The sequence below is a fragment of the Ursus maritimus genome, unplaced genomic scaffold (genome assembly GCF_017311325.1).
Source record: "Ursus maritimus isolate PB19 unplaced genomic scaffold, ASM1731132v1 scaffold_20, whole genome shotgun sequence".
In the NCBI taxonomy this organism is placed as follows: Eukaryota; Metazoa; Chordata; class Mammalia; order Carnivora; family Ursidae; genus Ursus; species Ursus maritimus.
This window is the reverse complement of record NW_024424453.1, coordinates 33,098,489-33,114,318: the sequence shown is the minus strand read 5'-3', so window position 1 is coordinate 33,114,318 and position 15,830 is coordinate 33,098,489. Positions and strand designations below refer to the sequence as shown.

Genomic DNA, 15,830 nt, shown 5'->3' with positions numbered 1-15,830 from the left:
ATAGACCGGTGATGGGTAGTAAGGAGGGCACGTATTGCATGGTGCACTGGGTGTTATACACAACTAATGAATCATCGAGCCTTACATTGAAAACCGGGGATGTACTGTATGGTGACTAACATAATATAATAAAAAATCATTATTAAAAAAAAAAAAAAAGAAAGAAAGCTGGTGCAGCTATACTTATATCAGACAAAATAGACTTTAAAACAAAGAGTATCATAGAAGACAAAATAAAGGGCAGTACATAATGATAATGGTATCAATCCAACAAAAAGAATGTAACATTTGTAAATATTGATGCAACCAAAATAGGAGCACCTAAATATGTAAAGCAAATATTAACAGCCCTAAGGGGAGAAATTGACAGCAATACAAAAATAGTAGGGGACTTTAATAACCACTTACATCAATGGATAGATCATCCAGACAGAAAATCAATAAGTAGATACTGACCTTAAATAACACTTTAGACCAGATGGACAACAGATATATTGACATGGATAGACCAGATGGATATAAAGATATATTAATTGGTGTATATATAAAACATTCCATCCAAAAGCAGCAGGATACACATTCTTCTCAAATTTATATGTTACATTCTCCAGGACAGATCATGTGTTAGGCCACAAAACATCACAGTAAATTGAAGAAGACTGAAATCATATCAAGCTTCTGCTCTGACCACAATGGTATGAAACTAGAAATCAATTACAAGAAAAAAACGAAAAATCACAAACATGTGGAGATTAAACAACATGCTATTGAACAACCAATGGGTCAATGAAGACATCAAAGGGGAAATCAAAACATACCTTAAAACAAATGAAAATGGAAATACAATAGTCCAAAATCTATGGGATGCAACAAAAAAACAGTTCTAAGAGGGAAGTCCATAGTGATAAAAGCCTACCTCAAGAAATACAAAAAATCTCAAATAAATAATCCAACTTAACACCTAAAGGAACTAGAAAAAGAAGAAAACAAAGCCCAGAGTTAGCAGAAAGAAGGAAATAATGAAGACCAGAGCAAAAATAAATGAAATAGAACAAAAATTAGAAATGATCAATGAAACTAAGAGGTGGTTCTTTAAAAAGATAAGCAAAATTGACAATCCTTTAACTAGACTCACAAAGAAAAAAAAAGAAGACACAAATAAATCAGAAATGAGAAAGTTACAATGAATACCACAGAAATACAAAGCATCATAAGAGACTACCATGAATAATTACACACCAAAAAGTCATTGACTGTTGACGACCTAGAAGAAATGGATAAATTTGTAGAAACATTCAATCTTTCAAGACTGAATCATGAAAAAATAGAAAATCTGAACAGACCAATGACCAGTAAGGAGACTGAATCAATACTCAAAAACAAAAGTCCAGGACCAGATGGCTTTACTGATGAATTCTACCAAATATTCAATTAAGATTCAATAACTAGGGGCGCCTGGGTGGCACAGCGGTTAAGCGTCTGCCTTTGGCTCAGGGCGTGATCCCGGCGTTATGCGATCGAGCCCCACATCAGGCTCCTCTGCTATGAGCCTGCTTCTTCCTCTCCCACTCTCCCTGCTTGTGTTCCCTCTCTCGCTGGCTGTCTCTATCTCAGTCAAATAAATAAATAAAATCTTAAAAAAAAAAAAAAAAGATTCAATAACTATCCTTCTCAACTCTTCCAAAACACTGAAGAGAAGGGAATGCTTCCAAACTCATTTTACGAGGCCAGCATTATCCTGATACCAAAACCTAACAAGAACACCATAAGAAAATTACAGGCCAATATCCCTGATGAACATAGATGCAAAACTGCTCAACAATATATTAGCAAACCAAATTCGAGAACACATTAAAAGGATCATACACCATGATCAAATGGGATTTATTCTAGGGATGCAAGGATAATTCAATATCCACAAATCAATCAACAAGATACTCCACATTTAAAAAATGAAGGAGAAAAATTATGTGGTCATCTTAATAAATGCAGAAAAAGGATTTGACAAAATTCAATATCCATTTATGAAAAAAACTCTCAACAATGTTGGTATAGATGGCATGTACCTCAACATAATAAAGGCCATATATGACAAACCCACAGCTAACCTCATACTCAACAGTGAAAAGCTGAAAGTTTTTCTCTTAAGATCAGGAACAAGACAAGGATGCCCTTGTCTTGCCACTTTATTCAACACGGTATTAAAAATTCTAGCCAGAGCAATTAGACAAGAAAAAGAAATAAAGAGCATTCAAATTAAAAAGGAAGAAGTAAAACTGTCACCATTTGCAGATAACATGACCCTAAAGACTTCAATGAAAAACTGTTAATTAATTCAGTAAAGTTGCAGGATACAAAATCAATATACAGAAATCTGTTACATTTCTATACACTAATAATGAACTATCAGAAGGAGTTTTTTTAGATCCCATTTACAATTGCAACAAAAAGAATAAAATACCTAAAAATAAATTTAATCAAGGTGGTGGAAATTCTGTACACTGAAAACTATAAGGCCCTGAAGAAAGAAATGAAAAAGACACAAATAAATGGAAAAATATTCCAGGCTCATGGACTGGAAGAATTAATATTATTAAAATGTCCATAGTACCCAAAGCATTCTACAGATTCAGTGTTATCCCTATCAAAATTCCAACGGCATTTTTCACAGAACTAGAACAAATAATTCTAAAATTTGTATGGAACCACAAAAGACCCCAAATGGCCAAGGCAATCTTGAGAAAGAACAAAGCCAGAGGTATCATACTCTGATTTCAAACTATACTACAAAGCTATAATAATCAAAACGGTATGGTGGTATTGGCACAAAAACGGACACACAGATCAAAGGAACAGAATAGAGAGCCCCAAAGAAAAGCCACACATATATGGTCAATTAACACATAAAAAAGGAGCCAAGAACATATAATGGGGAAAGTACAGTCTTTTCAATAAATAGTGCTGGGAAAACTGGACAATCACATGCAAAAGAATGAAACTAGACCACTATCTTAGACCATACATAAAAATTAATCCAAAAGGGACTGAAGACTTGAATGTAAGATCTAAAACCATGAAACTCCTAGAAGAAAACATAGGCAATAAACTCTTTGACATTGGTCTTGGCATTAAATTGTTTTTATCTGACTCTAAAAGCGAAGACAACAAAAACAAAAATAAGTGGGCCTATATCAAACTCAAACACTTGTACACAGCCAAGAAAACTACCAACAAAATGAAAAGGCAAACTAGTAAATAGTAGAAAGTATTTCCAAATGATAGATCTGATAAGGGATTAACATCTAAAATACATTTTTTTTAAAAACCTCATATAATCAATAGTAAAAAAAAAAAATCCAAATAAAAAATAGGCCTAAGATATAAATAGACAATTTTTCCAAAGGAGACATACATACAGGTAGCCAACAGACACATGAAAGGATGGTAAATATAATTATCAGGGAAATGCAAATCAAAACCACAATGAGATATCACCTCATACCTGTTAGAATGGTTATTATTAAAAAGATAAGAAATAACAGGTCTTATATAGGATGTGGAGAAAAGGGAACCCTTGTACACCATTGGTGGGAATACAAATTGGTGCAGCCACTATGGAAAATATGGAGGCTCCTCAAAAAATTAAAAACACAACTACCATATGATCCAGCAATTCCACTTCTGGGCACTTATTCAAAGAAAACAAAAATACTACCTTGAAATATATAGGTACCCCTATGTTCATTGCAGCATTATTTACAATAGCTAAGACATGGAAACAACCTAAGTGTCCACTGATGGATGAATGGATAAAGAAGACACGGGTTATACAATGGAACACTATGCAGTCATAAAAAGAATGAAATCTTGCCATTTGTGACAACATGGATGGACCTTGAGTTATGTTTAGTTATTATGCTAAGGGAAATAAATCAGACAGAGAAAGGCAAAACCTATCATATGATTTCACGTGGAATTCAAAAAGCAAAGGAACAAACATTATAAAACAAAGCTTGTAGATATGGAGAACAGATTGTTGGTTATCAAAAGGGAACAGTCTTGGGGGTGGACGCGATGGGGAAGGGGACCCACTATATGGTGATGGCAACTAGACTTATTGTGAAGATCACTTTGTAATACATACAAACATCAAATTACTATGATGTACACCTGACACTAATAAAATGTTTATATCAATTTTACCTCAATTTAAAAAAATAGTTGAAGTTTAAATAATATCTTGTTTGAAACCCTAAGGTACAACATCCATGCCTATTTATTCATCCATTCACACATTTATTCAACAAGTATATACCTAAAAACATGCTTTTCACAAGACATTAAACTAGGTGTCTTTGTAAACTCAAGGTGAGTAAGATGAAGTTACCTAAGAGGCAGAAGGAAACGCGGCTGTATAGAGATACAGACAAGGTGGTGGCTGGAAGACAGAGAAAAGAACAATTCATTCTAAGAAGTGATTACCTGCAGAAGCCCTTGAAGACAGCACCGAGGAGGAAAGCACCCAGGCTGAGAAAAGAGAGTTGTCAATGTAAAGGCAGGGAGAGCAGGTGCACGGGGCTCCAGCATAGCAGATCGGCACGGTGACCACATTATTTATCACCCAAACCAGGATGCCTTTGAGAGTGAAAGGAGACACTACTAATAATTTTGTCAGGACAAAAGGTGTAAACCTGGACTGTCCTGGGCAGATCAAGACATACGGATGCTCGGCTCAATGAAACCGATGTTCAGGACCCTCCGATCACTTAGCGGGAGCGACTGACGCATGCGCACTGTTGTACTGAGGAATCAGATTTAGAAAGGCACCAAAACAAATCTTTTTCGAAACCATCTTTAGAATATGTCTGAGAAATCTCTCTGGGTACATTCTGCATATTTCAAAAGACAAAACTTCCAAAATGGGCATGGCAGATCTCCAACTCAAATGGAGCTAAGTGAGTTTGCTCCTCTCAGGGTAAACTCTAAGAGAAACTAAAAATCAGAAAAACAAACATACTAGGTAGTGCTTATTGAGTGCCTCTTAGGCACCATGCACTGCTCTGAATATTTCATGCACACATCATCTCACTTAATCTTCACCACAATGATATGGGGGGAGAGTGTTATTCTTTCCATTTTAGAGACTATGTAACTAGACACACAGACTTAAATATCTTCCCCAAGGCCACACAGAAAGGAAGAGGGGGAGCTAGAATCTGATCCAAGCACTTAACTCCACACCCTCTATTTTTCTCACCACTATTCTGCCTCCTGAATAATCCAGACATGCAACATGTGGCCTGAATGCAGCCCAAGACCCCAGAGTGCACCCCAAGACCTCGGAGTCCAGCCCAGCTGAAAGTATTAGCTAGAACATGTTTTACCTAAGTACCCCTGCCAAGTGACCAAGCACTGGTGGCCAGCAGTGCCTAGCCACCTGCCCTCCTCTACACCTTGGAACTAGGCAGGTATCAAGTGTCCTGCCAGCAGCCTGGACCGTTCACATAATTGTCATGAAACCTCAGTGTGATTAATTACATACTTTGAGTGCTCTAAAGCTATGCAATTATTCTGACACAAGGAAAATAGGTACTACTGAAACTTCCCCGGTGGTTCTGACTTGAGTCACTACTGATACTCTTATGCCAAGCACAACCCTCTTGATCTACCACTATTACCAGTAGAAAAAAGCCAGTCAGACAGCTTGCAAACACAGTGTCTGGTAAACTGGTAAAAAAAAAAAAAAAAAAAATTTGAATATCCCTTGCACTACAGAATCCCATTAATATAAAATAAAAATAATATAATATAAAATAAAAAATATAAACTAAAAAAGCTAAACTAATCTAGAGGCCTGGTAGATGACTAATGACAGCCAAAACTTAGTATTAATAAGAAATAGAGCATCTATTCTTTCTTTTTTTTTTTTTTTTTTTAAGTAGCTGGGCATGGAGCCCAATCTGCTCACAACCCTGAGATCAAGACCTGAGCTGAGATCAAGAGCTGGATGCTTCACCGACTGAGCCACCCAAGTCCCCTAAAGCATCTATTCTTGAACATATATGTATAGAATAAAGTCTGGAGAGAAGATATGAATGTTCATACTTCATTTATGTCTGCATTTTAGGCTGTAAATAACACTGCCCTATTTTGTTGAATAATGAGGAATGGGTAACTAAAGTATTTTTAAAAAGGAAAAAAGAAGAACAGTCTAGTTTAGCACCCTTTGCAGAGCACACAGAACTATAAAAGGAACTGAAAAGATTCTGGGAGAGAGCATTCTAAGAAAATAACTTGAGTGACCAAGATCATCAATTAAAAAAAATTAACAATTTCCTGTCAGTTGTCTATTTGGATTTGGTGAAAAAAACAACAGAGATCAAACAACTGTTTTGAGGAGAGGCTGGAAAACAAGAAGGGGGGCAAGTAATTTTTAGGGTATGAAAATTAATACCCCCTGATTACTCCTGAAAACTGAACTCTGAATTGTGACAAAAGCTCTTTGAGTAGGCTGAGACAAGCAACCATGCCCCGGCCTTCCAATAGTTATCTTATGTGGCCTAAAATGCATTAGGACAAAGTGAAGTGGCGAGTTACCGACTGGGCATTAGAGTTTTCTGACCTAAATGATCCAGACTGCCTAGCTATCCGGACAAACTCACTTTGTGAACCAGTTACTGTTTCTTTAATATTTGTGATACGCCCACAAGTTTGCGGGGCATGTGGTTGTCGCCCCTTCTCTGCCATTTGAAAAAAAAAAAATCTAAAGCCAAATGCAGATATTATATTAAGATCCATTTCAAGAAATGGTTATTGAGTGCCTGTTATCCATGCAGAACTGATAAATATAGCCCAGGTTTTGCCCGCAAGGAGTCTAATTTATTTAAACCATAAGCCAATATAATATCCATATGTACTTTTTATTATTTTATTTAAATATAATTTAATTTTGTTTAAATGTATAATAGATGCAAACGTCTGCTTCTTCCCACCTTGGGACGCTCAGCATCGAGACATAAGGACATACCCGGATGTAAAGGCAGTAAAAGTGCTTCCCCTACACACCCTGATACTGTGATAGTAACGATAATGGTGTTAAGGAAAGTAAGGGCTGCTACCTTGGGCAAGATCAAGCCACTGTCCCAATGAAGCTGGAGGCTCTGATCAAGCAGCCCAAACAAGTAACCACAGCTGCCTGGCTCTAAGAGCTCTCGACTTCTGCCTCAGAGTCTTTGGTTCCCTCCAGTAACCCCTAAGTTTAAAGGGAAAAATTAAATCTGGCAATCCAAACCACCAGTGCTGCCTTAATGATAGAGAAAATTTAAAACTGCCAGAGTAATCTGGGGGGCAGTGGAGTGACGCCATACCAAAATGGGGTACAAAAGCCAGCTCTGGCCCCTTCAGAGAGTGGTTCACCTCTCTGTGGCAGGACCAAGTCACAGAATTATGTTAAGCACTCTTCATGTGTTTTGCGCATAGTGTTTAATAAATAGGGCCTATTGTTATTACTCTTAACTACCAAAATAATGCAATGGCTGTAGTTCCTACTTATCAAAAAAGTACCTAAGATCAATGATTGCCACAGGGGGACTGGGAGAATTTTTTGAGAGTGATGAGACTGTTCTAATATTTTGACTGTAATGGTGTTTACATGAATGTGGGTGTTTGTCAAGTCTCATAGAACTGGATACCAACAAGAGCAAATTTTACTTTATGCAAATTATATCACCTTTTTAAAAGTACTGATAATACTCAGTTTTAATTAAAATAAACCACTTTATTTTTTTTTTAAAGATTTTATTTATTTAGTTGACAAAGACAGCCAGCGAGAGAGGGAACACAAGCAGGGGGAGTGGGAGAGGAAGAAGCAGGCTCCTAGCAGAGGAGCCTGATGTGGGGCTCTATCCCGTAACGCCAGGATCACGCCCTGAGCCGAAGGCAGACGCTTAACGACTGTGCCACCCAGGCTCCCCGAAAATAAACCACTTTAATGGGCATTTTAACTTCATTTATTTCTAAAATTAAAAGGAAATCTAAGGCCTAAAATGCTACTTCACATTTTTAGACCAGGTCTTTGAATTAAAGGCTTGAGCTATTTGTAAAAAATGGAAGTCGCCTGAACAATTAAGCAAATTGACTGTTTCAAAAGAAAGCGTGGATTATACCAAATGGTGTGATGAAATGAAATATGGAAAGAGAAAATGAAAGTGGTGTTTTCGTTTACTAGATTACTTAAGATGACAAACACAATGGCCGCTTCCCTCAAAATTTGGTAGTGGGCCTTTGTAAATAATCTAAAAAGTGTAGCATGATTTCCAATAAGCTAAGGAAAAGCAGAGAAGGCTGGTGATGAATTCCATGATTTATTTATGTTCTCGATGTATTTGTAAAAGATTCTATAGGGCTGCTCACTCTGAATTTTTCATCAACACTGTTACCATAACCAAGGAGCTCTTTTTTGTACAGATCTGTACATCTATTTTGGCAGAAAATGTAGTTTTACAACAATTTCTTACTCAACACCATATTTACAAAACAGATGGAGTTCCAAAGAAATCATTTTAAATGAGAAATATAATTCTGGTCAGCCCACAGTGTATTTCTGCATATGTCCTGCATCTCAGCAATAATCCCCTTTCTGTGCCCACTGCTCATCACATATGGGCTGTTATTTCTCCCTCTCACTTGGGGATCCCCACCTAAGAGGAATGTCAAGATGGTAATGAAAATGGAAGCTAGGAAACAGGCATAGCTCACAAGCCCAACATTTCAACCAAAGCAACCCCATCAATACTGGCTAGCAACTCCCTGCCATGCCCTCATCCCCCCAATTATCACCTTGCTTACCCATCTATTCCCACCTCTATCTTTCCATCACCTGACTGAATTCATCCCTTATATTCAAAAAGAACATAAGGAAACCTGGGAAAGATGTCACTAGTGCTTTTTTACCTGAGCTTCTGTTAAGTTTGTTGTTGTTTTTTAACAAAAGTGAAATAATTTCTGCCATTCATGTGACAAAAATGTCTGTGCCCTATTCATTGCTTTATGAAATTTGACGTTAAAGATTTCTTTATTCTATCAGAATATCGTCTTCATACTGTTATGTCTGTAGAAAATACCACGCTGAGTTTCTAAATCTTGATCCTACCAATTCAAGGGGAAATACACCAAGTTAGTTACCTACTCAAATATAGCATACCCCTTTCTATAACCCAGGCTTGATCAACTTTCAAAGCTATTTCCATAGTTTCAAAGGGTGTTTAAGAAAATGCACATTGACACAAAGGAAAGAAAAAGGAGAAAATCAAGTCATCTTGGGAGGTATAAGAAAATGAACAAGATATAAGACTAGGGGTAAGTACCAAACCACCAATTTTAGAAATTAACAGAACTTAGAGAAAACATGTACTTCCTTATCATGCCTCCATTCATTCAGGAAGCAATCTATTGAGCCCCTACTATGTTCCTGGCAATGTGTATCCAGGGATACAACTCTGAACAAGAAACCACCTGCCTTCATTAGGAAAAAGAAAAATGACAAAGATATCTTTCAAAGTTTCAAACTTCAAAAACCAGTGATTGCTGAATAATTAATGATTTCCCTATGTGCTTCTAGAATCTTCAATGAAGAAATGATATCTACCAACAAAGTCTCAATTCCACATATCAGAAATATTGGCAAATCATCCTTCTTCCCATTCTGAACATAAAACTAAAACAGCTGTTTTAATTAAATAAGTTACACTGTGGATCCCGCTATGGACACCAATAAAGCTTGATTAAAAAAAAAAAAAAAGGCCCTCCATAAAATTGGGGGATAAAATTAAAATTAGGTAGGCTGGTATCTTCTCTGGAATTTTCACCTCAAATGTCATTAACACCACAATGCGATATCACTACAAGTATCTGATAGCCAATAAAAACAGACATGACACATAACCCTGCTAACAGGATTGATTATCACGCATAGTTGAAAGCAACTTCCATGGAAACATAAGCTACAGAGTAAAAGAAAATATAAAGTCACCTTTTAAAAGCCAGGTATGCAGCAAAAATAGGTTACTTTCCTTAAACTCTCAATGCCTACTGCAGGTAGTTAATACACTTGATCTTTAAGTCCTTCACTTGTGCCCTTGCCCAGACATAAACTGTACAAACAGATGACAAAGCGAAAAGCAGTTTCACAACTGCCTGTTACAGAGAGTAGGAAGGTGGTATATTTCACCAGATTACTGCAGAAGCTGATAACACCATGAGACGCTACAGAGTACTTAGAAGACTTCTGAAGGTCCAATTAAATTTCAAATACCACCAGTGCCAACTCTCTTTACTGTGGCGTGTTTTGCCCTCTCTCCCATGGGTTATCAACCACAGGAAGGGTGGGTGCAGCCCTGTCAATGTGCTTTACTGCTCACTGTCCTGGTAACCCCTTGATTTTCAGAGAGCAATGTTTTCATATTTGCTCTGAACGTAAGCAGAATGAGCTACTCTTGCCTAAGGCTCTGCTCTTCTTAGCTCATCAACTATTTTTTTTCACTTCATGTCACGAGAAATATTTTTACATTGCAGACCAAAATGTAATATTAGAATGAAACCACCGCAAACTCAGAGGAGTTCCTAATATTACTTTTTGAGTTTAAAATGCACAAAACAATTGCTGGCTTTCTTCTGCTAAGTAACACTATGCAAAAAATATCAAAACCAAGCAAACTGCTCAAAAGTACTTCCACAGAACTGGAGGCCTGCCTACTGCAGCAAGGAAAAGATTAAATTGTGCAGAACTGTAATGTCTCAGTGCTTTTGAGCCTAAGAAAGCGGAAATCTTCATTTATGTTCAGAAACTCCATTCCCCTGTGTGACTGAGTGACCGGAGATTTCTGCACCCTACAAGTAAAACCATTTGCTAGAGGCAACTAGATACAGATCAGAAGAAGCCTATTAAATAAGCTCTGTTCACCATCTGGGATTTTTAAGAAAATGTTTTCACAAAACCAGTGTCTTTAACATACAATAGACACCTTACAGGGAGTCTGTTACCAGCCAAGGCTACCACAGAAAAGCATGTCCTGCCCAACCACGTACAGGCCGTAATGCCAGGCTAGTCCTGGGAGAGATGACAGCCCCAAGTTCAACTGGGGAATGTTTGAGCACAGATCCCCCTGCACATTAGGGATCACCTCTCCATTCTTTCCAAATGCCATTTGCATCCAATGCCTGCTCCAGCAACTCAAGTACCGGTGCTCCAGTGGTTCCCGTTAGCAGGGGACTCCTCTTACAGCCCCCTCCTTCCACCTACCACTCCCCTCTTGGGAACTGACCCCAGGGGTGGCTGGGGGTGGGCGATGAGCCCCCTTCTCCCACCTACCTTTATGATGCTGCTCCGGCGGGGCAGGCCGCTGGGTTTGCTCTCCCGGGGGAGGGGGCAGGCGGCCGGGCTGGGGGTCGGGGCGAGCGCAGCGCCGCGGGGTCCCCTGGCGGGGCTGGCTCGGGCTTCGTCCCCGGACACGCCGAGGCTGCAGTCTCCGTTGGAAACCCCGCCGCTGTCATAGCGCGCCCGCCCGTGGCCGAGGCGACCTCCCCCGCCGCCGCTGCCGCCGCTGCCGCCGCCGCCGCCGCCGCCTTCCCCGGCTCCAGCTTTCAGGACGCCCTTGGAGCCGAGGGTCGGGCCCGGGGAGGTGGGCAGGGCCCCGCCGGCGGCGCCCCCCCGGCCGCACTCCGCCATGGGCGCCCCACGACCCGCCAGCACAAAGCCGCGTCCCCGCGTCCCCGCGTCCCCGCCGCCGCCTCGGGCCGCCGCGCGCGGCCCCTCCTCCTCTCCTCCTCCCGCCGCCGCCTCCTCGGCCGCTTCTTCCGCTTTTTTTTTTTTTTTTTTTTTTAATTTAGATGTGATGTTTGTTTCGAGCTCTCCTCGCACACGGTTCAAGTCGTGGCGGCAGAATTATCGGAAGATTCCTGCAGGGGAGAGGAGAGAGAGACACAAGTCAGCTCCCGCGGCGGCGGCGGGGCCCGGGCTCCCAGTACCTGGGGAAGGAAAACACGCCCTGGCACACGCGCCGCCGCGGGCGCCAAAAATAACCCGCGCGGGCCGGGCGCCCACCAGGCCACGGGGCACCCCCCCGAGGTAACGCGGCGGCCGCCTCAGGGCCTCGGGGCGCTCTCCCCGGAGACTTAGGGCACCCCCGCCCCCCGGCCCCGGGATCGGAGCGCGCATCACGCGGGAACCCGGCGCCCAGCCCCGGGCTGGGTTGCCCACCTAGGGCTCAAGAAGGGAAGCGGCGGAGGCGCCTCCCGAGGGTCTCGCGGCCCTAGGCGGGCGGGAGGTGAAGCCGGGTCTCTCAGTACCCCAACTCCCCAGAGGCCGTCGCGTGCCGAGCCCCGCCGCGCCCCCCCGGGTCCCGGCTGAGGCCTGCGGCACCGAGAGGAAGCGCACAGCGGGCAGGGGCCGCCTGGCCGTGAGAGTGGCGGCGCGGGCCGGGGCAGCGCCTGAAGGGGGCAGCCCAGAACCCCCGCCCCAGCCCGCGGCTGTCTCCTCCGGGCTCGGCGTTGCCGGCTGTAGGCCGCGGGGACCGCCCCCGACCCACCGCGAGCTGCCCGGGCTCCCACCCGAGGTCGCCGCCGTCGTGGCTGCTCCCGCCGAGGCCAGGTCACCGGGCCGCGGGAACCTCGCTGCGAGCGAGCGGACGACAACCGGCGGCGGCCGCGGGTCCTGGATACCCCGGTTCCCCTAAAGCTGCGGCAACTGCCAATCACCCGCCCGGCGCCCAAGGGGCAACGACCGCGCAGGCCGCGGGGCCGGGAGCGAAGGTCTGGGGCTCGGGGGCTCGGCCTCTGCGCCTTTCTGCTGCCCCCCGCCCGCGCGCGGGACTCGTTCGCCTACCACCCAGCTCGGGAAAAGGCCCTCCGGACGTTCCCCTCTGGGCTTCCCCAGTGGGTCAGACCTATTTCACATACAGAAACCAATTCCTTTCCCCGGGCTCCTGAACTGTGAATTCATTCAACTGGTTGCAACGACGCTGGAGTGAGGGCTGGGCGGGGCGGGGTGGGGGGCGAGAGGTGAAGAGTAGCGGACCTCAGCAGAACCTGTTCTGTGCCCTCCGAGTCGCCCTACAGGGATTTATCACCGTCGTGCCTCCTTCCCAGTGTCCTTCCTGATCCCGCCGCCAGGGACGCGGGATCCTGTAGCCCGCTGCGGGTCCCCGCCTTAGGTCAGGCTCATCTTTGGGGGCAGGATCCTACCAGGATCACAGCAGCCAGTCCCTCTTCTCTGTGGTCCTTTCCCCTTCTTCCCCTCCCCTATGTTTCTGGTAGAGTGACCTGCCTAAAAATCAACCCTGATCTTGCCGCTCCCCAGCATAAATATCTCCCCAGGATCTCGCCCCGGCCAGATGGGCTCCAACTCCGCAGGGTGGTACCCGAGGCCCCACCCAGCCTGGCCCCTCCCATCTCCCCATCCCAGGTTCCCTGGCTCCAGCCTCCAGAGCTTCTCCAGTGGACCCCAGTTCTAGTCCAACTAGTGTGTTTCCTTTTCCGAGAATGCACTTCCCGAAGGGCGCAAAGGGTAGTCCCCTGGGGGGGGGGGTGAACTTAAAGCCTTTGCTTTCATTAGCAAGATGTTGTAGCAAACTGCCAAGTAGCCTCTGAGGAAACAGGGCTTTACGTATATATACATACCCGCCCCTGCCTCTGAAGCAACTTCAAATACCTTCGTGTTATTCTTGGGGGCGTTTTAATTCTTCTGATCTTCTGGATTCATGTTTTTGTAACCCATCAGAAAAGCTTTTATTCATCTCTAGCCAATCTGGGCCTACACACTAACAGAAATATTTTCACATCGATGGACCACAATGTTTTAATATTTTATTCAGTCCCGTCCTTTTTTTTTTCCTAGTTTTGGTTCAAAAAAAAATTTTTTTTTTCTGTCATGATAGTTTTGCAAGGAAATATTATTCAAATAATTCAAATCAGGTTCTTCATCTGCTTTATATAGAATTTATAGTCATAGTAGCCAGTGAACGAATATGCTGAGGGGGAGGAAAGGAAAAATCCTGGGACTTTATCCTTCACATTCTCTAAATTTGATATTTTGAGTAATTGCCTAAAGGTGTCTATGCCCTTTCCTACACTTACCAATCACTAGTAACATGCTCTGAGAGTCGCATATCTTGCAACTTGTACCATGAGTTTCCCCTGGTGAGTGGGGGGACAAATACAGATTTAAACGTCCAGGATGTTTTTTATAAAACCACCCTCTAATTCACCTAATGCTCTGCAAAATGAGCACCTATCCATCTCACTCTGGACTCCCAGCAGGTCAAACCAGGGAGACTTCGTTGAAATAGACTTGGCATTTAAATTAAAACGCTTCCCAAAGCATCTTGGCAGACCTGTAACTAGAGATGCCAGAAGCCCAAGGCCTCTGCCAGGTTCCTTTTTATCCCCCTAAGTGCTTGTCTCCCACAAGCTGCTGGTCACACGCCTGCTGATGTTATAGCTGTACTTCTTCACGCCAACAGCCAGGCTGAAGGTACCATTTCTTCTATATGGTGATGGGAAGCAGCATGTCCCTCTGACACGTGCGCTTCTCGGCTCCCAACAGGCTTTTTAATAGCTAAACCCAGATTTTTTCTCATCACAAACAGCATAGTAAGCAATCATTTCTCCTCCTTCCTGCTTGTCTCTCTGCAGTTACTAAGTGATTGCTTTCCATTTCTCCTATTCCATGAGCAGTGTTATTGAAGAAATTGTAAATATTTTGCCAAAATCTTGGGGAAGTGTTTTCATGGCATTGTAACATTCATAGAAGTTAGAGTTAGAAATAAGAGCCAAAATATCATAGTCATTCCTCAGCAAATCCTAATGATTCCTTCAGACAAATTTTCAGAGTGGGACAATAAGAGACAGGCAAGATATGAATAAAATGCTCATTCTGGATAACTTCCTGGTGCTCATGCCAATTTATTATATCAATATACACTTGGTTAGATGTTCACAAGTAATTTGTCCGTAACATTTAAAGCCAACAGATACCTTTAAACTCTCGTTATCCTCTTGTGCAATACATTGCTTTATTTTTATGTTTTCTTCATGTTTCACTCCATCTCAGCTTTTAATCATTGTCATCACCCTTCTCAAACTGTCTTCTATTTGTTTGTCTCTTTAATTCGATGCCTAGAACAGAAGCTATTCAGGCTCCCTGGTCCATAATAACCTTCCTTCAGCCTCCCAAAATAACACTGACGCTGTTTACTGACTTCTTGCCGTCATTTATACCCTTCTAGGTTATGAATTCATATCTAGTTTCCAGTTCGCAGGCTCTAACATTACGACTCTCTAAATTTTTCTGACTCACTGAGCACTTGGCCTTCAGATTATTTTTTCCCCTCCATGTATTATAACAATTTTCATTTCCCAAATCTCAATCTCATTTATTTCTGTATTTCTCCAAAGACACAGTTCAACCTCTGAGCCTTCATATTCGACTGCTCCCCATATGCTTACCGAGAGAGCTTAAGTAGAGCAGAAAAGTAGAAGAGCAAAATGCCTCAAGGAAATCCTAGATTATATCAATGTACTGGTCCACACTGGCTACCCATTTGCCTCCTGAGTTCATCCAAGGTGTTGATTTTAATCTAGTGTGCTCCCAAGGCTTGGATTCTGTTTATTTTATCATGATCCTTAACAAGAGATACGTAGCAATTGCCTTTCTTTCTGAGCACCAAAGAGGCAAGTTAGACCTGCCAAGAGCTTTCATTTTCACACTCTTTTTCCTTGGCTCCATCTTCTACAAGTATATATGGCTGCCAAGAAGCGGGGCACTCAGGGAATTA

At 42.5% G+C, this 15,830-nt stretch overlaps 1 protein-coding gene and 1 long non-coding RNA gene across 2 annotated transcripts in view; both read right to left on the bottom strand.

The window, feature by feature from the left end:
* The window catches only part of LOC121104238 (inactive phospholipase C-like protein 2), a 114,635-nt gene extending 102,909 nt beyond the window's left edge, over window positions 1–11,726 (bottom strand). Inside the window, exon 1 of the mRNA XM_040636600.1 lies at window positions 11,369–11,726. Within this exon, the coding sequence (XP_040492534.1) occupies window positions 11,369–11,725 (357 nt within the window). The 5' untranslated portion in view covers window position 11,726. The remainder of the gene's footprint in view (window positions 1–11,368) is intronic.
* Window positions 11,727–11,881: 155 nt separating this feature from the next.
* LOC121104223 lies at window positions 11,882–12,580 on the bottom strand. The gene is made up of 2 exons (XR_005836515.1): window positions 12,257–12,580; window positions 11,882–11,955 (listed from the first exon to the last, which is right to left on the bottom strand). It is a non-coding gene; the product is annotated as an uncharacterized LOC121104223 (long non-coding RNA).
* Window positions 12,581–15,830: the final 3,250 nt, after the last annotated feature.